Source organism: Thunnus thynnus, chromosome 19 (assembly GCF_963924715.1).
Source record: "Thunnus thynnus chromosome 19, fThuThy2.1, whole genome shotgun sequence".
NCBI lineage: Eukaryota > Metazoa > Chordata > Actinopteri > Scombriformes > Scombridae > Thunnus > Thunnus thynnus.
The window spans coordinates 4,899,983-4,921,707 of NC_089535.1; the positions used below are offsets into that span (position 1 = coordinate 4,899,983).

The 21,725-nt window shown below is 40.0% G+C and overlaps 1 protein-coding gene across 3 annotated transcripts; it reads right to left on the bottom strand.

Annotated features, from left to right (window-relative positions):
- Positions 1-428: 428 nt before the first annotated feature.
- On the bottom strand, positions 429-19,382 carry naa25 (N-alpha-acetyltransferase 25, NatB auxiliary subunit). Of its 3 annotated transcripts, XM_067574117.1 has the most exons (24): positions 19,275-19,382; positions 16,482-16,567; positions 14,272-14,410; positions 14,051-14,169; positions 13,792-13,866; positions 13,599-13,706; positions 12,284-12,362; positions 12,028-12,139; positions 11,845-11,934; positions 11,433-11,605; positions 11,232-11,344; positions 10,918-11,125; positions 9,554-9,643; positions 9,289-9,469; positions 9,095-9,194; positions 8,808-8,959; positions 8,575-8,700; positions 6,953-7,196; positions 6,732-6,855; positions 6,578-6,643; positions 6,381-6,478; positions 6,173-6,283; positions 5,887-6,027; positions 429-2,499 (listed from the first exon to the last, which is right to left on the bottom strand). In XM_067574117.1, exons 1-24 carry the CDS (start codon positions 19,330-19,332, stop codon positions 2,377-2,379), a joined length of 2,916 nt encoding a protein of 971 aa, XP_067430218.1. In that variant the 5' UTR covers positions 19,333-19,382; the 3' UTR covers positions 429-2,376. The 3 variants fall into 3 exon arrangements, with proteins under 3 accessions (XP_067430218.1, XP_067430219.1, XP_067430220.1); XM_067574118.1 differs by lacking the exon at positions 19,275-19,382 and having other exon boundaries at positions 14,272-14,442; XM_067574119.1 differs by lacking the exons at positions 14,272-14,410; positions 16,482-16,567; positions 19,275-19,382 and having other exon boundaries at positions 13,792-13,927.
- Between the last annotated feature and the right edge of the window lie 2,343 nt (positions 19,383-21,725).

Sequence of the window (21,725 nt, forward strand, 5' to 3'; positions counted from 1 at the left end):
TAGTCGGATCACAAACAATCTTTAAAGCCACGGCTCTGATCGAACAGTTGGGCTCGAGTCATCCAAGGAGAAAAAAAAAAAAAGAAAAAAAAAAGGCATTTATTAGCAGATGTATATGTGATTGTGTGCATATACAAGACTAACAGGGATGGGATGGAGATGGAGGATTTACTCACATTTTTCACATTTGCTCTGCCAAATTCTTAATAAAATAGTAAAACAAAAACAACCAACTGCACACTACCTGCAGTGCTAGCAGTCATCCATCAGTGCTCCTTGCTGTGATAAACTGTAAACTGCTTTTTTATATTCAGGGATAATCTCTCATTTATTTGTAACAGCAGATGTTGTTAAATTAAGTCTCACGAGATGCTACAGCTGATGTTTCTATTTTTTTTTGGTTCATGAGACTTTTTTTCTTGAGAACGAGGGAATGACAAAACCCATGAACACGGGACAAATCTTGGTATCTACTGCAGCTGCTTTTTTTTTTTTCCTTTTTTTTTTTTTTCTTAAAAACACACACACTAATGTCCTTGCACACTGTATCTCAAAAGGCTCCATATTTATTTACAATTAGGTCCAATGTTTGTCTGTGAAACACACCTCTGTGTTTGAGCTGTTGATGACAGAAGGAGAGAGCCATCCCAGAACATCATATCCTTTTTTTTTTGTTTTGTTTTTTTTTAAAGATTATTTTTTTGGCATTTTGCCTTTATTTGAGAGTCAGTGTAGCGAGACACGAAACAGAGGAAGAGAAAAGGGCTGTGACATGCAACAAAGGGTCCCACCGGGTCGGGAATCGAAACCGTGGACGTTGCAGTTATACGTTATGCTTCTTAACCAAACCAGAGCGAACCCCAGAACATCATATTCTGACGGAAAATAACCGTCTGTACAATCAGATCTGGGTCGCTCTGATCTAGAAGACATAATATGCCAAAACATGCACGCTAGCATCTGGAAAATCTTACAAATTTTTGCTTTTGTATTTGTCATTTTGAAACACCTAAGCTCCACAGGGGTATATTTACTACGTGTATATAAATATAGATGAAAAAGTTCGGATCATGATTTGCTCTGCAACTTGAATTGACAGACAAAAAAATCTAATAGTTGCTAAAAACGATGCTGCAAAGGTCATTTAATTTCTGCAGCATCAGAAGAAGAAATACGCATGATCGGAGTAGAAAACACTGTTTTTTGGTTGAACATTAATATCAGATTCTGATTATTTGATCCATGCCTGGATTATTCTGTTAGTTTGTGCTACTTCCACATATGTTTACGAGCACTGCTTTTACTAGCATGACCACAAAAAAAAAAAAAGAAGAAAGAAAGAAAGTGGCAGACAATAATTCAGATTTAAAAAAAAAAAAGTCCTGGTTATTTTACTCATCCCAACATTGCTCTTTATAATACTGCAACTACAGAGGTGGTTCAACTTTCAGTACCAAAGCGACACACACACACGATACACAAAAAGCAAAATTAAAAAGACAAAAAAAAAAAAAAAAATCAATTCTTTGAAGGGGAAACTTCAGTCTGAAGGCCTTCTGCTGGTAGCCAGGTGTCTGTATTTCCACAGAAAGAGAGTCAGTTTAATGTTAAATTGTGCCTGCTTGCTCTCAAAAGCTGAGAAACAGCTGGAAAAAAAAAACAAAAAAAAAATTTCCTCTTCAGAGTCCCAGTGTGTGTGTGTGTGTGTGTGTGTGTATGTGTGTGTGTGCGTGTGTGCGTGTCACTGTGTGTTTTTTATACTTTGATTGTTCTCGGAGTCACCGGAAAAACAAAGCGAGGAATAAAAGAGGAAACATAACTGACCAACAAACAGTAGTGGTTTATTGTGTCTTATATTCTCATTTAGTCAAGGAGTTGTTGTGGTAGTTGCTCTTTACTATGTACAATAATTTATTAGATTAGTTTCATCTAAAACTGCATTCTTCCTAATTTTTTCTCTATTTCTTTAAAGGAGCATGTATTTTCTCTTCTTTTCTTTTTTTTGTATAATTGCTGTATAAATTCATGAGTTTACTTACAAGCTTATGTGCTATAAGAGTTGCAAATGTTCCAGAGGTGTTTGTTAAAGTGAGAGAGAAGAAAAAAAACAAACAAAAAAAAAAAAAGAAGAAGAAGAAGAAAGAAATCCAGACTGAGAGCTCTCAAACCCAGAGTGAGAAATATGTAGGAGAGGAAGCAGGTTTGTTGGACCGGCGAGGATAGTGGGACTCGAGTGGGTTAGCTGGTGGGCTGACAGTAGACGTGGTGGTGTAGGGACAACGAGGGGGGGTTGGGTGGGGTGGAGGGTGGGCGGGGGGTTGTGGGCTCATGGTGGGTGTACAGTCATCTTGATTCAGGGTGTGTGTGTGATGGTGTTCAGATCTTGAGGTTCTTTAGAGATTCTGCTCTCTTCTTGAGCAGATCTCCCACCTCCTGTAGCGAACGCAGGTAACTGCTCTGCACCTTGTCCATAGCAGCCTTCGTAAACGATGCTTCCTCCTGAATCAAACACACACGGAATAAAAAGGGGAAAGTCAGCTGATTATACGCAATATAACCTTCATATGACAGGATATTCTGATGTAGCTGCTCCTTCCATTCAAACCAGGACATCAGCTTCTGTAAGTTAGGCTGCATTCACACCAAATCAGGCGGTGTGGCGTTCAGCCGCAGGGACCAGCGGAGGTGTGGGGGAGGGGGGTGTGGGTGTGTTTATTTGTGCTCTACAATGTAACCGCTATGAAACAATCAGAAAACTATGTTTTATTGATCTGATTCACCAGCTTTCTCGCTACCAGCGCTCCCTCTCTTCATTCACTCTCTAGCTCGCTCGTCCACAGCTGTTCTCTCTATCTCGTCTTTTTAAAAATGAGTCGAGATGCTGACAGCAGTCTAACTTTACTAACGTTATCAAGCGAAGAGAAATGTTCTCTCCTCGTCCTGGTAACGTCTTTGTGCTCCCTCATGGCAGAGTTTACAACTCTTGTCAGTCTCATGTCCCGCTGTGATTGGCCGCCGCAGCCTTCAGCCGCAGTGACGTCAGGTTGCGTTTCTCCAAAAGTTGACTGTGACTCAAGTCCGGTGCGGCGTCGCAGCAGCCAAAACGGCTACAGCTGAGCCGCACTACCTCCATTAAAATGAATGGGAGGACTGGCGTTTTCGCCGCACCGCCTGATTTGGTGTCAACGCAGCCTTACTGTCAAAGCCCAAAACACAAGCATTCAACATTTTAACATACAGTATTTCACATTCTTAAGATTTGTTCCTTATTCATTCGCCAACAAGGCTGTCGCACATTATTTGAAATTTAAACTACAGTTCTAATGTGAGAAAGGATTAAACATTCGATCTGAAGTTTTATTTTTTTTATTCATAGGGGAAAATGCACTTTAATTATTGATATTTTAACATTAACGTAAAAGACAAATGGGTCAAACACTTCATCCATCAAAACAAATTTTTAAACAAGCAACTTTTTGTCTTAACAATCTTAAACAACTTAACTATTTGTTCAAATGTAAACTTCTCCAGTTGTTCCTTGTACTCAAATAGAATAAATAGAAAAACTGCGGATCGACTACAGACAGTACAGAAGTCAGCTGTCAAGCTTTTAACCAGAGTAAACAGGTCTGAACATGTTTTAGCCTCTTTACACTGGATTCCAGTATGTTTTAAAATTGATTTCAAGGTTCTCTTAATTACTTAAAAGGCACTAAAGTAAGACTTTAGTGCCTTTAAAGGTCAGACTTCTCTTTATATCTCAGACCTTTTATCCCTGTATGACCCTGCTCGATCCTCAGGCCTTCTATCTGTTGCAGACTGAAGACTGAAGGGGGACAGAGCTTTTAAAAATCAGAGCCCCGAGGCTCTGAACACCCTGCCAAGGAAATAAGACTGAATCTAAGCTCCAAACTTACTTTTATCACACTGCCTTTCCTGATTTTACTTGATGCTAGTTTTATGCTTTACTGTTTTTATTTAATGTCAGGCTGCTTTTTTATGTTGTTCATTTAGCACTTTTATTCCTTTGTTGCTGTGTGTTTTAGATTCTATGAGACTATATAAAAAAAGATAAACTGCACTATCCATCTGTTGGTTGCCTTTAAATGTTTGGTTGTCACGCAACACTTTTAACCCAGATTCATCTTGTCAAATTTACTCGTGCTGAGGTGAATAACAGGTGAGAAAACATAAACTGCAGGAGCTCAAAGATTAAATTATACAGCAATATTAAACACATCATAATTACCCTTTATTAAAGTCCTTTCACTCACTGCAGCCAAGCAGCGTTTCCTCATTATCTTGTATTGTATCACCATGCAGATATAATAAATACACAGATATAAACTATAATGTTATTAAATTCAGAATCAATTCTCGACTCAATAAATAGAAAAGGGGAGCTCAAGTTTCAGGCTTCTGTTTTTTACTGAAATACAATAAGAAACATCACCGGCAGTTAAACATAATGCTGTTGAGGAAGGTCGTGACAGTACGCAGCATGTAGATTTTTAAAAAGTTAACTGCATTAATTTGGACACAGCGTTTCTCATATAAAGGCTCTACTTGGGCCCAGCTAGATTAACTCTGTCTGATTTGTTTGCTGCAGTAACTGAGCGAGGGACTGGAGGTTTCCGTGTGCATAGCCGCCTAGCTAGCGTCTACCGATAGCCTGCATGTGAGGCATTTAGGGGACGTCTGTAAATTGTAATTACTATCTCCTCCTCTAAACCTCATGAGTCTCTGCAGGCACATCGGTCAAACACCACCACAAGTAAATTCTCAACCTGTGGGAAACACTGGGGAGCATCTCACAGCCTTCTGTCTGTGTGAGAACAACGAAATGAAAGTGTGATCACCGGCTAAATATATTTTCTAACACAGAAGTCGTTCTGTGTGTTCTGGAGTAAACAGGAACTTTACCGCTGTGCTGTTACTAACATCATGTCTCCAACGCTACTAGCAGCAAAATCATCATTATCCCACATACACACACTCTGTCGGTTATTTTCTTCAAAAGATCAAAGTTGGTTTAAGTGAAGTTGTGCAGAGAGTGTTGGTTGGTCGTTTTGTTTCTCAGTGTTTGGGCAATGGTGTAAAAAAATACTTTTTAATCATTTTCATCTTGTAAATTTAGTTATTAGGTTATTAAATCTGAAATATGTCCTAAACACTCGCCTTAATTGAAGATTAACTACAAGATTACTGGTGTGTGTGTGTGTTGTACACCGACTGGGTGCTGCACTGTGCCATTACAAAAATGCCAGTCGTCCCATTCATTTGAATGGAGGTAGTGCGGCTCAGCTGCAGCCATTTTGGCCGCTGCGGTGCCGCACCGGACTGCGGCCAGAAAGTTGAGCCAGAGTAGACTTTTGGAGAAACGCAACCTGACGTCACTGCGGCTGAAGGCTGCGGTGACCAATCACACCCAGAGATCAGACTGATCAGAGTTGTAAACTCTACCATGAGGGAGGACAAAGACGTTACAAGGACGAGGGGAGGACGTTTCTCTTCATCTGATAACATTAAAAGTAAAGTTAGACTATGCTGTCAGTTTCCCGACTCATTTTAAAAAAGACGAGAGAGAGAGAGCAGCTGTGGTCGAGCGAGCTAGAGTGTGAATGAAGCAAGGGAGTGCTGGTAGAGAGAAAGCCTGTGATTCAGATCAATAAAACATTATTTTCTGATTGTTTCACAACGGTTACATTGTAGAGCACAAATAAACACACCCACACCCCCACCTGATTTGGTCTGAACACGCCTTAAGGTTATTAAAACTTTAAAAAATCTATTTTTGGAATCTGTGAATCGATTCGAATCATAGAGGATCACAGAGTGAGATTTCAGACAGTAAAAGAGAAACTGTACATGTGTCTGCACACTAACCTCTGTGTTTCCTTCCAAGGTTAAACTGGCCAGTTTAAGGGCCGTCATGCCAGTCTCTTGCCCCTTTATATGCTCCAAAGCCTGGGTAAGCAGGTCCTGCAAGCTCCCCGTCAGCTCCTGGAACCCACACATCACCGCTGGCTGCAAGAGACACAAATCATCAGAGGACAGTTGTCTTTACAGAGTACTGATCAGGCCAGTGGGTCAACAACAGAATATTATATTATAGTTTATCTATAGATAATATATCACAGATGTTTAAGAGGATTAAAAAGTGGAGCTGTACCAGAGCTGTGTTTGTATCCTTTTTCTTCTTTTTCTTCTTCTGTAGACTTGTCTTGAGTGGTCGGAGGATCTTCGCACAGTAACTAGCCACCCACAAGACTATGCACAGCGTCTGTACACAACAACAACAACACGTTTAACTTCATCACATCACGTTCTGTGTAGATAGGAAATATATAAACGGCTGCGTGGAAGCGGAGATGTCTCACCTCAACAAAGAAGATTAGGTTTTCTAATAAGGAGGGCCGGGTTTTTAATTTGCCCTCTTTCATGTCCAATAAATCCCCTTTGCATTTATTCAGTATTTCTGTGGATATAAAGAGGAAAAACATGAAGCACAACAGACACACAATCAACTTTTGTTGTTTATTGTGTGAGAGATTAAGAAATCCGGCCGCTAACTCACCTTGAAGCTGAACTACTAATGATTTGAAAGCGTTACAGATCTGTGTTTGAAGCTCTGAGGACTCATCTAGGAGGATAAAAAGAAAAAGTGTGTTTAGTATAAAAGCATTCAGGAAAAAACAAACAGTTGATCTGGGTTTTATGTCTCTTCTTACCAAGTCCGACAGTCTCCAGCTCCTGCAGATGCACAGACAGCTGGAGGGCTGCAGCCTGACACTGACAGCTCCCACTGGACAGAGCCGGGGCCAGGCGGGTGGAGGGTGGTCCCAGGAATGGATACTGCAGCACAAGAAAAACATTATTACAACAAGATACTCCACATATTGTTATCTTTACATCATACGAACGTACTGCGAATCATTTAACAAAAACGTACCTGGGTGCGTTTCTCTGCTATCTGAGCCGCCGTCTGCAGAGTCTGGTTGAGCTGGGCGAGCAGGCTGCTGAGGATCGAGGTCTTGTCTCCGACTCCGTTCTCGTTGGCTATCTCGGAGTTTTGTTGCGAAGGTGTGTGTCCCAGCGTGGCCAAAGAGGCGAGGAGGCGAAGCGTTAGGGAGCGTATCCTCAGCCAGACCGACTCTTCCTCCAGAGACCGACGTCTGTGCTCCTCGGTTAGCTCTCTGTAAGAGGAAGAGGAGGAGCACGGGTTGATACGGGACACTTAATTTAATCGAGAAGAAGTGATATTTTGGGGCGGTGGAGGATATTGTTTTACCAGTCATGATGATAAAATGTGTGATTCCACAGATCACAGACAGACTGAACCAAAGATCAAACTGCCAACCCTGCGATTAATGGACGACCAGCTCTACCTCCTGAGCCACAGTCGCCCTAATAAACATCCTGCATTTTAGCATTTTAGCAACGTTATATCTCTGTCAGTAGAAATGATAGCTAACATTACCTGTAAGAAAAAGTTGCAGATTTGCCTGAATTAATCTAAAATCCCACAAAAACGTAGACAAGTGGCAAATAAACAGCTGGAACACAAACAAGCAGGCAGCACGCCGACAGGTATGCTAACGTAACATCGTCAAGACATGTGGATGTAGCTATGAAGCTAACGTTACTTTGAGTGTTTGTAGGTTATTCTCAGTAGGAGTGAATGTAGGATTCATGTAGGGTGTCTACAGTACAGTACAGTAAAGCTTAACCTTAGTGTTCCCTTAAGAAACAGTTTTGATTTTATGTTATTCCACGTTTTAGTTTCTCCTCACAAGCTAAATCCAGACAGTAAACTGTGTTTTAGTGAACAAGTGAGTGAATCTAGTCTCTGACTGATCAGGCTGATCTGCAGTGAAGAGCAAAGGTAGCAGCAATAATACAAAGTGAGCAGGAACAATAGAGCGTGATGTGCTGGTTCAGAGCCGGTGCCTAATCTCGAACCAGTTCTTCATGTTTGGACAGCCAAAGAACCGGCTCTCGACCAGGAAAACCAGTTCCAGAGCAGCACCAGCACTCTACTGGTCTAGAAAAAAGAACCGCTTACATCAACCAAAATCAAAACACATTGTGTTCAGCCAGGCTAAAAGCTTTTAATATCTCACTTTGTTAAGTTTAATGTTTTTTCAGGTGAGAAAGTCACCACGTAGATTCCTCATATGTGGTCAGTTCATCCATCCTGTTTGGAAGTTTGCTGTGACATTTTTTGGAGATGTGAAAGTGCTGCTGGCTGGTGTTTTTCATCATATTTGGTGACCTGTAACCATGGTAACTACACATCAAAGATAGCGACGGGTGCAGCCTCAGAGTTCTTGCAAGACATAAAAGTTAAAAATGTGGAAGTTTGACTAGAATTTCGCTGACAAAACTAGACTTAAAAGTTAGTTTTTGTTGACTAAATCAAAGAAAAAAGGAATAAAATATGACTCAAACAAATATATTTTTATTAAAAAGTCTCAACGATATCCAAATCCAGTGGCAAAATTTCATACAAGGGTTTCTCAGCAAGTACATGTGTCTCTTCTTTTTTTCTGCAGAACATATGAAAGTAAATACCTGTCTTTAGGGTCCCAGCTGGTAAAAACAGTAAGGTCTCTGTTGTCCCTCATAGTATCCCAGGGGATGTCATCCTCCTCTGCAGACAAAGACATGGCCTTCACACTCTCCTCCAGACTCAACACACTGGAAAACAAATTTAAAACAACAAAAACATCCAAATGAAGAAATTAACTCCACAGCACAGTGTTTAGATTTTAGCGTGTGTCGTGTGTGTGTGTGTATATTCTCACATATCGGCCTCGAGGAACAGGTCCAGCAGCATCCTCTCAGTGCGGACTTGGGCAAAGTGCAGCGATTGGTTCAACCTGTTCCTGAGAGCAATGAACTCTGGGATTTTCTCAAAGGCTCCGTACTTGTACGCCTGGATGATGTACTCTGAGGTCTGCAGGAAGGACGAGAAGATGAAAAGAGAGAAACGAGAGGCGGGTAAAAAGAAGGAAGGAGAGATTAATTAAGGGGATGACGATGGATGAAGAAGATAAAATAAGAGCCAGACTTTGTAGCGGGATCGACTTACATCTTTCTGGTTAGAGTGGAAAAACCTGAGGGAGAAATTACAGGACTGGGAGGCTGCAGCGAACTGACCCAATGACTCAGCGTAACGCGTTAACAGAAACCTGCAAATAAAAGCATTAACAGCATTTTTACACTCATAAATCTCTCTCTCGCTGCTGATGATGTAATTGGAGGTGAGCGTGTTTATGTACCAACCCTATGGTGTCGTGCTGTACGTGCTTGGCATCCAAGCTGGAGTAAAGGTCCACCACGGGCTCAAAGGCTCCCAGGTGACAGTAGAGGAGCAGCAGCAGCAACTTGAACTGGGCGTTGGAGGCGCTGTGAGACAGACCCTCCTGGAGGAGCCCCAAACACTGCCACGCCATGTTCTCATCCCCTGAAACACACACGGCAACATGTTTAGAGAGAGAGAGAGAGAGAGAGATCTGGAATAATAAGAGAGAGAGAGAGAAACACTCACTGGTCTCCATCCATAAGTCAACGTATACATGAGCTGCCATGAGACAATACATATCAGAAAACTGCAGCTCCGTCTTCAGAGCGTTCTTCCCTGTTAAATGAGAAAATGTCATTAAAAAGAGCAGCAGTGCAAAGGTCAAAACGATGGAAAACTATGTGGAAAAAGTGATGGAAATATGACATTTCTGTTAGTTTCATGTGTTAATTTGAGGAAGGTTACAGCCTCATCATCACTCCACACAGATCTGATGGTTTTGTCTCTTGAGGGGAAGCTTTAAGTCACATTGATTATTTTCTGCAGCGGCAGGAACAAACAAACAAATTACCTGTGAAAACAACGGGGGTGTATTCAAAACACCCCCGTTGTTTTCACAACTTTGAACTCGCCCAACCTGATGGAGACTGCTGGGTCTAACGGTACTCAACGTTTACTGAACATTTACTGAATCAGTGTTTCTCTAATAATTATAACAACGAGAACCCCCGCTAGGCCCAAAAACAAATTTTTTAATGCCAAAAATAACATCAAATATCCATTCATTCAGAAATCAATAGTGTTTGGGAGCCTCTGTGCAGCGCTGCTCCGGTACGTGAGGCAACCTCCGTGTCGTTGCCCGGGAAACTATTGGTAGCGTAACGCCGTTAAGGAATACATCATTGCGTAGTATGTTTGTCAGTCTGACAGTAAATGTACAGTACAGACTACAGTGTGTCAGTTAATAAATGATAAAAAAAAATCACGTCTGTTGTTTCCCCAAGTGCTGGAGAAGTGAAGGGGGTTAGCTCCAAAGTTAGCAACGATGGGTTAGCATAACCTGAAGATGCTAAACAGAGAAATGTGTGGCTGCTGAGTTCAATCTGTCCCGTTACATCCAACCTCCCCGCGACTAATCGATTAGTTGAAGATTATGTACGTTTTCAGTCGACCAAGATTTTCTTTGGTTGACTACAGCCCTACACTTCAAGTGTACTGGTGTTGTAATTTTTTAAACCATAGCTAGTCCTAAAGGATACGTATCAATCTTCAGTAATGTTTGCAGCACTGACCATCACATACAAGCCTCGAGGCTGCTGGAACCAGTTCATTTACCCAAACACTGACTGCCAGTAGTGTCAATATTATCTCAGTAAAACAGGTAGAAAAACATCATTACTGATTCATCGCCATGACGATGAATAACTGCTGTTATCAGAGCAAATATTAAACAAGGGTTTCTATGTTTCTGGTCACTTGGAAACGATGCATTTATATATATATATGTAGTTTGGATTACTGAGTGCAGCTACAACTAAATGTAAATACTCTTTGCTCCGTGTACGATCTGATTATCCTCAACTAAGAATGAACAGCAGTGATGTTCTTACCAAACTTTAGTCCGTGACGATAGTGAGCTTTGAGCTCCGTGATAAGCCGCAGTTTTCCTTCCACGTCGAGACGGTGATGCAGGCCGAGCGCGCGGCTCAGCTGACACACACACAAATGTCTCTGTAGCGCTTTGGTGTCGTCTGGAAAAGCGAATCCCTCGTCTCCCTGCTCCCCCAGCGGGACCGCTTCACTCAGACGGTTAATGAACTAAAAAAAAAAAAAAAAAAGGTCACAGGGAGGAATTTATTTCACTGTCTGTCTCCTTCACTTCACTAGAGGCAGCTCGACGGTGACTGCTGTGAGTCTGTCTCACCTGAACGTGCTGGTCGGGGGAGAGCAGGTGTAGGTATATTTTTAGGTCGGTGATGCAGCACGGTTTGTCTCCGAACTTCCCGAAGAACTGCACCATTAACTCTAAAGGCTCACCTGTTGTAAGACAAACAAAAGACTGTCACATCTGGCTAAAACATCTGGAAAAGGGTGAATTTTTTTTTTTTAAATCCATGTGTTTTACCTAGCAGGCTTTCTTCAGGACAGCCTCGTTCTCTCAGTCTGTGTATTAGTTCAAGCCGAGCTAAGTAGGGTCCTCTGAGCGAGCGAGAGTCTTTACCGTCCTCCCCCTTGATTCTCTCTTCCACAAACCTCACCACCTCAGCCACGGTGTGATGTACCGAACCCTCCGAACAGCTGGAGACAGACACACACATCAACGCTGGATAAACATGACAATTATCTACTGAGAAAAATCATCTTTTCTCCTGCAAAAACAGGAGCTTCAGTTATTATTAGAGCTAAAATACCAAACATCATCTGGTTCCAGCTTCTCAAATGTGACAATTTGCTGTTTTTCCCCTTTATAATAAATGACATTTAACTGATTATCTTAAGGTTAAACTGCTAAGCAAATAAAAATCCTCTGCACTCACTGTTCGCCTTCCTCCGGCGGGCTCCACGACTGATCAATCAGATGGAAGAGAGAGTCAAAGTAGGAGGGATAGAACTGCCAATCATCAGGACTAGAGACAGGAAGACACAGGCATGTAAACATTTCATCCAATCTATAGTTTTTGGCTCATGGTGCACGCAGACAGGTGGAAGCTTATACTGACTTTTTGAGCAGCAGCTTGTGGGCCAAGGCGTTACACTCCGGCCAGCGCTGTAGTCGCTGGTAAAGCATCATACACTTGTTTTCTCTGCTCTGCAGCTCGCTGGTCAGCTTCTCTGTGAGGAGACAGATGAGAACATAGCGAGGAGGAATTTAAACTCTACGCCAAAGAAATAAGAAACTGCATCTTATGAGTGCAGAAATATGGAAGAGCATCAAAATGTGTGTTTGTTTTAGAGAGATTTACAAGCAGCACCTACCCCCGAGCGGACCCCTGATCACGTCAAGAGCCTCTACGCACTTTCCCAAACGCTCCAGGATCATATAATACAGCTGCACCTACGGATAAAAAGCCAGAAGCAACTGTAAATACTGCAAGTAACTCTGGTAGTTACATAAAAGGAGATTAAAAAGGAAACTCCTCAATAAAAGCCCCATTTTTAAAGACATATAGAACTGAATTTAAAGACACATTTTCAGATTTTCAAAGCTCTACTCCTGTGTTAATCCTTCATTTATGTCTTGTTATATGCTAGATATACATCATCCTCCCATCATATAAACCTACACTTGACCGTTAGCTCCTGGACTGTAGTAGCTAGCAGGGTGATAGCATAATGAGAGGACTGCTGCTTCATTCATAAAACAAGGAAGTACTCTAGTATCGATATCAGGACGAGGACATTTCTCATTGTTTGTTCAGGATAAAAAGAGAAGTAGGCTTTGTTGTCGACTTCCAGACTCACTTTAAAAAAAAAAAGAGCGAGCGAGAAGAAGAGAAGAAAGGAGCGACAGAGCTAGAACGTGAATGACAGAAATAAAACTCGTCCGATTGTTTCACGTCGGTTACGTTCTAAAGCAGAAATAAACGACCATCAAACACTCGTCTCAACAGTAAATCCTCTGCTGAGTGTCCAGTCTTTTATTTCCTCCTTTTCATTCATTCATTAACATCAGAGTCACACCACAGTAAATACAGAGAACAGGACCAGTCTGTGTTGTTGTTTCCTGATATGTTATGTTACAAATGCTGCTTTGCTAATCTATCGTGTTCTTCAGCAGGATTTCACAACAGGGACGTTCAGATCCTGAGCTTAGTTCCTCTGGTTTCATAGTTCCTGGAACTTTTGATGAAAATGGGCTTTTGTTTATATTTCCAAAGACTGATGTTGTGCTCCAACTTTCATTTGTTTCTCCTCCTCTTCTTCCAACAACATGGCTGAACAGTCAACAGACCCATATAGCTCCTGAAAGCTCGCCAAGCCAAGCCCACTTTTGAGTGATCCAATCAGACGGATTTAGATCCCCCTGGTAAGACACTGACTTCTGTTTCTTTGGGACTTAAAGTGTTAAACGCAGTTTTCTTGGACAGTCAAGCCCTTTAGTTTAGATACAATAACATACTTTAATTACATTTTTATGTCTTTATTACAGACAGGAAATGAGGGAGACAGATCCCTGGCTGTACTCGAACCGAGGACGTTGTGGTTCATGGTCTTAACCTCTGAGCTGGGAAACGCACCAGATAAAATAATATTTTAACACTTTCTCAGGCCGTGGAGACGCAACACTCACCTCTGCTTCTGCTTCAATCTTCTCCTCCTTCACCATTTTCTCCACCATGCGTTCAGCCAGAGGCAGGAACATGGTCTGGGCCAGTTTTTCATCTTGTGCTGAGACGGCCTAAACAAACAACACACGTCTTATTTTCACAATAATTCAAATATATAAAAGAATATGAACATCCAGACGAGGACCGAGCTCATACCTGCATCACCAGACTCATGACAGACCAGAAGTAATAAGGATTCTTGGGGACGATTTTATACAAGGCCATTCCTGCCTGTAAAGTGCCAAGATGCAGTCATCAACATCCTCTTCATTATTCTGCTTTATGTGTCCATCTTTTTAATTATCAATGGAGCACAACAGCTGTTAGTCATGTGTGTGTGTTTGTGTGTTTGTGTGTGTGTGTGTGTGTGTGTGTGTGTGTGTGTGTGTGTATATGCAGGTGTGAGTTTTCTCACCTGCTGCATCTTCTTGTACTCGCCCACGCGAGCGTACGCCATGAAGAGGTGAGAGTGATACTCCTCGCTGAGAGGAACCTTCTTCACCGCGGCTTCATACAGCTTAGTGACCAACTCCGCTGTTGACGACAGGAAGTGGATTTTACATGCAGTCAGTCCAGTATTATTATTACCAGCTTTACAGAGTGTGTGTGTGTGTGTGTATGTGTGTGTGTACTCACGACGATGCATCTCTCTGTACAGTATAGTCAGAGCTTGTAATGAGTTGTCATCGGTGGGCTCTAGAGTGGTCACTTCCTGTGCCAGACTGAAAGCTTCGTCCTGCTTTCCGGTCCTCTGAAGGCCGATGGCCTTCAGGACCTAACGGGAGGGAGCGAGAGATCAAAACAAAGCTACACACAGAGAAGCAGAGTAGAGCTGAAGAAATGTGTTGATCGACAAGAAAAAGAGAATGGATTTATCTCTTAAGTCTTTTTAAAAAGGAAAAAATGTCAAAATTCTCTGGTTCCAGCTTCTTAAATGTGAATATTTTCTGGTTTATTTAGTCTTTTATGACAGTAAACTGAATATCTTTGGGTTGTGGACTGTTTGTCAGAACAAAGCAACATTTGAGGCAGACTTTTGTCACCTTTTACTGACATTTTGTGGACAAATAATTGACAGATAATGAAAATAAACATTAGTTGCAGCCCTGGAAAAATGACAAACATTTACTGGTTGCAGCTTCTCAAAAGAGAGGATTTAACGCTTTAATGTGTCGTACGTGACAGAACGGCTACAACTAACGATTATTTTGTGGATTAATGGATATTTTGGGTGGTCTGTAAGATCTCAATGGATTGTGAGAAGTGTCCATCACAAGTTCCCAGAGCCGAGAGTTACTTTTCAAAATGTCTTGTTTTGTCTGACTAGTGGTACGAAATCTGGAAACAATCAAGTTTATTACATAGCAAAGTATGAAAACCAGGAAATATTCACAGCTTGAGAAGCTGCAGCTAAGGAATTTTTACAATTTTTGCTGAAAAATTAATTTTGTTTCAACCAACTAATCACTAAACACTAATCGTTGCAGCTCAACATGAGACTGAACAGAATATCTTTGGATTTTGATCAGAGAAAACGAGACATTTAAAGACGTCATCTTGAGCTCTGACTAGCTACAATGTGCATTTTTCATTACTATCTTACATTTTATAGACAAAACAATTAATTGGCACATTAATAACTAATGAAAAAATCATTAGTTGTTATATTAGTCATAATCAATTAATCGCTAGCATTATTTTTTAAGAAAAAAAGCCAAACATTCACTGGTTCCAGCTTCTTAAATTAGAGGATTTTTATTCTTTTCTTTGTCATATATGATAATAAACCAAATGTTTTGTGGTTTTGGACTGTTGGTTGAATAAAACAAGCCGTCTGAATAAATCACCTGAGGCTGTTTGAAACAATAACAGACATTTTTCACCACTAGGATCAGTTGATTAATAGATAAAATAAGTGGCAGATTAATCAATGATGGAAACAATCGTTAGTTGCAGCCTTAAGATGATAAATTCTCTTCATCACAGTGCAGCTTTTCAAAATAATTTGTCCTCAATAATAAACAGAAAATCATGGATTGACTGAGCAATTTTTATTTAATATACTCAGTAGTGAAGAACCTCTAAAGCCGTCACATTTATTGAGAAGTAAATAATATTATAAACAGATTTGAATAACACTCTAATGGCTTTTATTACTCCGTTAAATCTGTGGGATGTTTTGGGGACAGAAGTGACATTAAATCAACAGAAGCTAAACACTCGTCAATAAACTCAGCTGCTGGTTAACAACAGTCATTAAACTGTGTTTGCTTCTTGACGTTCTGCAGCATTTTATTCAGTGACAGATTTGCTGCTTCGTATGTTTAGAGACGTTGGTGACGACAGGGCGGCTGCCATCAGCTCACAGCTTTGACCCCTGCTGCAGCAGCAGCAGCAGCAGCAGCAGCAGCAGCATCATGTGTTTCATCTCTGTCAAAGTGTCCTTGAACAGCGTCTCTGATCCCTCTGGTCAAATCCGTGCATACGTGTGTTTCTCTCAAGGTTTCAATTAAAGTGAATTTCGGTCATTTGCACACATTTGACCGCTGGACCTGAACTGTTTATTCAAAAGTTATAAACTTGCACAAACGTGTCTTCATGCCAGCTGCACTGAGACTGTACTGTGTGTTATACAACATCTGAAGTGTCTTATAATAATAACAGCGACATGCAAGAAAATTGTAAGAGAGCAAGAGTTTTAAGGAGTAAATCAGAGCACCAGTAACTGCTTCCAAAAAGAAATCTCTATTTTTGTAAGATCCACGTAGACTTTTGCAAACAGTCGAGGTCTCTTCGTAGTAAACAAATAAATTCAACAGAGAGAGGACACTTCTTCAGTCACCCACCTTGGCACAGTGCAGATCCTTATGTTTCTTCAGCAGTTTATCCGCCTGCTGTATCGCCATCTTATTGTTGCCATTATCAAGGTAATCTGAGGAAACACAAAGGACCACGTTACTACATTCATAAGGATAATCATTTGAAATATTTGACTTGGATGCATATAAGTTTGAAAGCAAAGAACAATAGAGATTCAGCAAAATAAAGCTTAAAATAAAACAATTAATCCATCACCAGAAAATTATTCAGCATGTATTTCTTTGCTAATCATCTAAGTCATTTTTCATGCAAAGACTCTCTAGTTTCAGCTTCTCAAACTGAGAATTTCAGGCTTTTCTTTAGAGATGCAACTAACAATTATTTAACATTTAATCTGCCAATGATTGTTGATTAATCGAGTCATCGTTTTGTCTAGAAAATAATGAAAATGTCTGTTATAATTCCCCAGGGTGACGTCTTCAAATGTCTTGTTTCGTCCTTTTAACAGTTGAAAATGTAAAGAAATGTTGTTTACTATCATGTGAGACAGAAAAACTTCACATTTGACGAAGCTTCAACCGACAAATGTTTGTTTTTTTTCTTAACAACATGATTGAGCAGATTATTTGATTATCAGAATAGTTGCAGATTAATTTTCTGTCAATGGACTAATTGTCGCAGTTCTTCTTTTCTTCATGTTCTGTGACAGTAATTTTGTGTTTTTAAAGTTTTGGACTGTTTGTTGAACAAAAACAAGCAATGTGAAGACATTAAAATGGGCTTTCGATAATCGTAACAGACATTTTTCACCACTAGATGACATTTTATAGACCAAATGATTACTGTATTAGCAGATTAATCATTAAAAAATGATTTTATCATGACTGTATTTGTCTTTTTGAATTGTTGGTAAATGAACTATGTGCACACACACAGACACACCACAGTTTAGCCTCTTCAGGACAGCTGGTTGCCAAAATTAACTGTGCTAGACAGTTCACTGTGATTATGTCACGTCTATTCTCTCTGTTCAAACTGTCATCACAGATGAGCCGAAAGTTGGCGAAAGCCCACAGAAACTTTTCTAGATGACCCCTGATATATCATTTACATCCAGTATTGATAAGTTCATGGTCAGCTGCCAAACTGAGGGGCACTGAAGCTGCAGCTATGAATGACATGGAGATTTATGATGAAATGCATTTTTATTTCACTGCCACTGCACAGCTGAAAGTTCACTGCTGCTAAAAACATTACAAATAATGAAAAGTATCATTCCTAACATGACATGTTCATTCTCAGTTTGGGTTCTGAAGAGCAGGAATACAGTTAGTACACAGCTGACAGTAAGGAGTAAGACCTGCTGAAGTAAAAGTACATAAGTATTATGAGCTTGATGTAGTTAAAGTATTGCAGTAAAAGTAGTGGTTTGGTCCCTCTGACTGATATATTATTATATATGACATCATTCGATTATTAATACTGGAGCATCAGTGTTAGAGCAGCATGTTACTGTTGTAGCTGCTGGAGGTGGAGCTAGTTTACACTACTTTATATACAGTTAGTTAGTTTAGTCCAGTGGTTCCCAACCTAGGGGTCAGGGGCCCCTCCGAAAGGTCATCAGATAAATCTGAGGGGTCGTGAGATGATTAATGGGAGAGGAAAGAAGAAAAAACAAAGTTCTGATACACAAATCTGTTTTCAGTTTCTGGACTTTTTCTCTAATCTTTGATTTTTGCTGAAATATTGGATCATTTGAACAGTTATTGAAATGAAAGCATGTGAGAAGTTTAGAGGGAAAAATCACTATTTGGTGGAGCTGTTAACAACTCATAGACATGTGAAATGTGACCCCGACTACACACTGCTTTTTGTAAGACGTCAAAAGACAAAAAGGTTGGAAACCATTGGTTTCATCTTTAACAATGTGTTGTATTTTAAAAGCTTGTTATATTATCCATTGTGTCAAATCTTCATCTGAAAAGTAACTAAAACTGTCAAATGAACGTAGTGGAGTAGAAAGTACAATATTTCCCTTTGACATAGAAATACTCAACTCAAAACTAGTACAGTACATGAGTACATGTACTTAATAAAACACTGAGAAAGAAGAAATTATGTTCCGTTATGTAGCGGTGCTCATTCAGCCTTCAGCTGTGACAGCTTCGTGCTAGTTAGCCACTTAGCACGCTAGCTTGAAGCATTGTCCTTTAAGTATTATGAACCTGATGCTAGCAAGAAGCTAACCGTGTAACATTTGACTAGCTACTGATTCAGACTGGACCCGGACAGCTAACAACAACAACAGCAACAGAAATACCGGCCAACCTGACACATTAACAACTTTTCTTTTAAACATGGAGACAGTTTACAGCGCGTCCACTGGCTGACTGACTGACTGACCGGCTAGCTGACACATTAGCCAGCCAGCTAGCTGTCAAACAGCGACCGTTAGAAAGCACTTCGACTTTGAGAGTGAGCCGCACCGGACGACACGTTCTCAGCTCACTTTTGCGTGATAACACCACCGAGAATGTCTACAGGCTTCACACAGGGACACACACACAGTTTCATCCAGACAACCGAGGCAGGCAGGCAGAGTGTGTCCCACCCGCGGCTCGGTGGCAGGCCGGTTAAGGTGCACTGTCATCGGGCCGCTGCAGGCAGCAGAGCCCGTGGTTGCGGCTGGAGGGGGCCGCGCCGCTGCCCTCCCGACTCAAACAGCCGCTAGTTTAAGCGCATGCACCGGTACAGAGCACCGCAATGTTTACCAAACCTACACACACGGATAAATGTGTAAGTCCCCATTGAGTCCTCACCGTATATGGGTCTGAGCCTCCTGTCGTTGGGGTCTTGCACATGGCCTCTCGCCGCCATGGTGGAGTTTACCTGCTGGATAAATGTTCACACATGCGTACTGAGAGCTGCCTGTAGGAGCGATTAAAGGTTGTCATTAACTGTACATACAGGACTTAAAGGATAAGTTCACAATTTATCAAGTGTGTCTTAAAACAACAGTCAGGTGTCCATATGAACAGTGAAAGAGGTTTTCCTCGCTGTAATCATTCCTCCTGTTCATACTGGGTATTAAAAGATGCCCTTCAAATGTGCTTTCAATGTAAGTGATGGAGGCCAAAATCCACAGTGTGTCCACAAAGTCATTTAGAAGTTGATGTGAAAGTTATATGAGGATTCAGCAGTCTGAGTTAGTCATATCAAGTGGATATCTGCCACATTTAGCATCAAATTCCTTCTTTGTGTTTCCCTGTTGAGCTGCAGGTGGAAGTATAGTAACAAAAAGAGGAACTTTGGCACTAAAAAGACTGTAACGTTGAGAGATATCTATTTGATTTGACTCATTCGCTAATTAGCTTCAGATAAACTTTTAAACATTTTTGCACAGAAGGAGGACTGTGGACTGAAAAACATGTTTCAATGTTCATTTGGGCTCCTGACTGTTGTTTTAAGACAGAAAAGTTGTGAACCTGTCCTTTAAATGTACGTCTGAATATGTCACAGCATGAAACTCTAAACCTTTTTAAAACTTAGTTGTTTTTAATGTTGTATTCTGCCCTGTTTTAATGCACTTTTTAGCTTATTTTTTGCACTATTATTTGATATATCAAGTAGTTGCAAACTGTTGATAAATGATTAATCATTTTGGGTTATTTTTGAAGAAAAAAATTCTCTGATTCCGGCTTTTCAAAAGTGAATATTTTCTTCTTTTTTTTTCAGTCCTCTATGATAATAAACTGAATATCTTTGGGTTGTGGACAAATCAAGACATTTGAGGGCGTCTTTGGAAAACAGTCATCAACATTTATTTTTTTTTGTTTGTTTGTATTTTTTACCATTTTATGACAATTTATAAAACAAACAACTGATAAATTAATTGAGTAAATACTGAACAGATTAATTGATAATGAAAATAATTATTAGTTGCAGATTCGATTTGACAAATAATGCCAATCTGAATCTGAATCAAAGACCCTCTCACATGTTTTAAAACATATCAAAATAATCTGCTTGCAATAATAATTTGTCTGATATGAGTTTTCCACAAAAAACATTTTAGGGCTGCAAATAAGTATAATTTTTATAATCTGTCAATTATTTTTTCAAAAATGGCATAAAATCGTTTTTACAAATGCATGTTATAATCTTTTTAGAGCTCATGATGACGTCTTTAAATGTTTATTGTGTCTGATCAACAGTCCAAAACCCAAAGATATTCAGTTTATTATCATGTACGACACAGAAAAGCCTCATATCCTCACATTAGAGAAGCTGCAACCAGCAAATATTGGACATTTTTGCCTTAAAAAATGACTAAAATGATTATTCAATTATCAGAATAGTTGCAGATTAATTTTCTGTCAATCGAATAATCAATACAGCTTTAAAAAGTTAAATTACCAAGTTAAAAATCATTCAAATTAAATCCAGAATCTATGAATATGCACATTGTGCTCATCTCAAAAGTTTAAAGATCCCTTTCAGACATATTTTAAGACGTATAAAATACTGCAGTCTGACTAATTGTTTTAAAGATTCTAAAAATTAGAAATTTCTTCTCTCTCTCCCTCATGTAAAAAACAAGAATCTATGAATATGCAAATATTGTTCATTTCAAAAGTTGAACTGTTGGACACCAGACGTCTCTTCACTGAAAAGTCCATCATTTCTACATCACACGTGTTCGAGATGTTCTGAACCACGATTGGCTTACAAGCTGGTTGTGATGTCATAAAATCCTGCCTGTATGTTCACGTCTTAAATCCAGATTTAATCTGCGTACAGAAAAAACTTTCTTCCTTCAGTAACTGAATGTGAAAACAGTTTTTTAGTGTAAAACTCTGCATATTCATGATCCTGCACAGTGAAACATCAAAATGACAACAAGCCAAACACAATTTTGAGTGGAACTGGACTTTAGTTTGATCAATCTGGTGCCAAAGGACAAAACAGCATCATCTGACTGCATTTTAATAATCATGAAGTAGAACATATAGCTTCCTTTAAATCTCTTCAATCAGTCAACTAGTTATGAAAACCTTCATCCAAATGAAAACTACAACAAAAATTATGTCTCACATGTAGAAAAATACTGAGCAGCGTGTCGTTCCTGCTCATTAAATACAGTGTGTAACTTTACTTTTTGTTTCCATTTCATTCATTCATGTATTTTCTACCTTTTCAGAGTTATTTCACTTATTTTCTGATCTTTATATTTGGCTTATTTTGGTTTTTTTATGTCTTATGTGATTTTA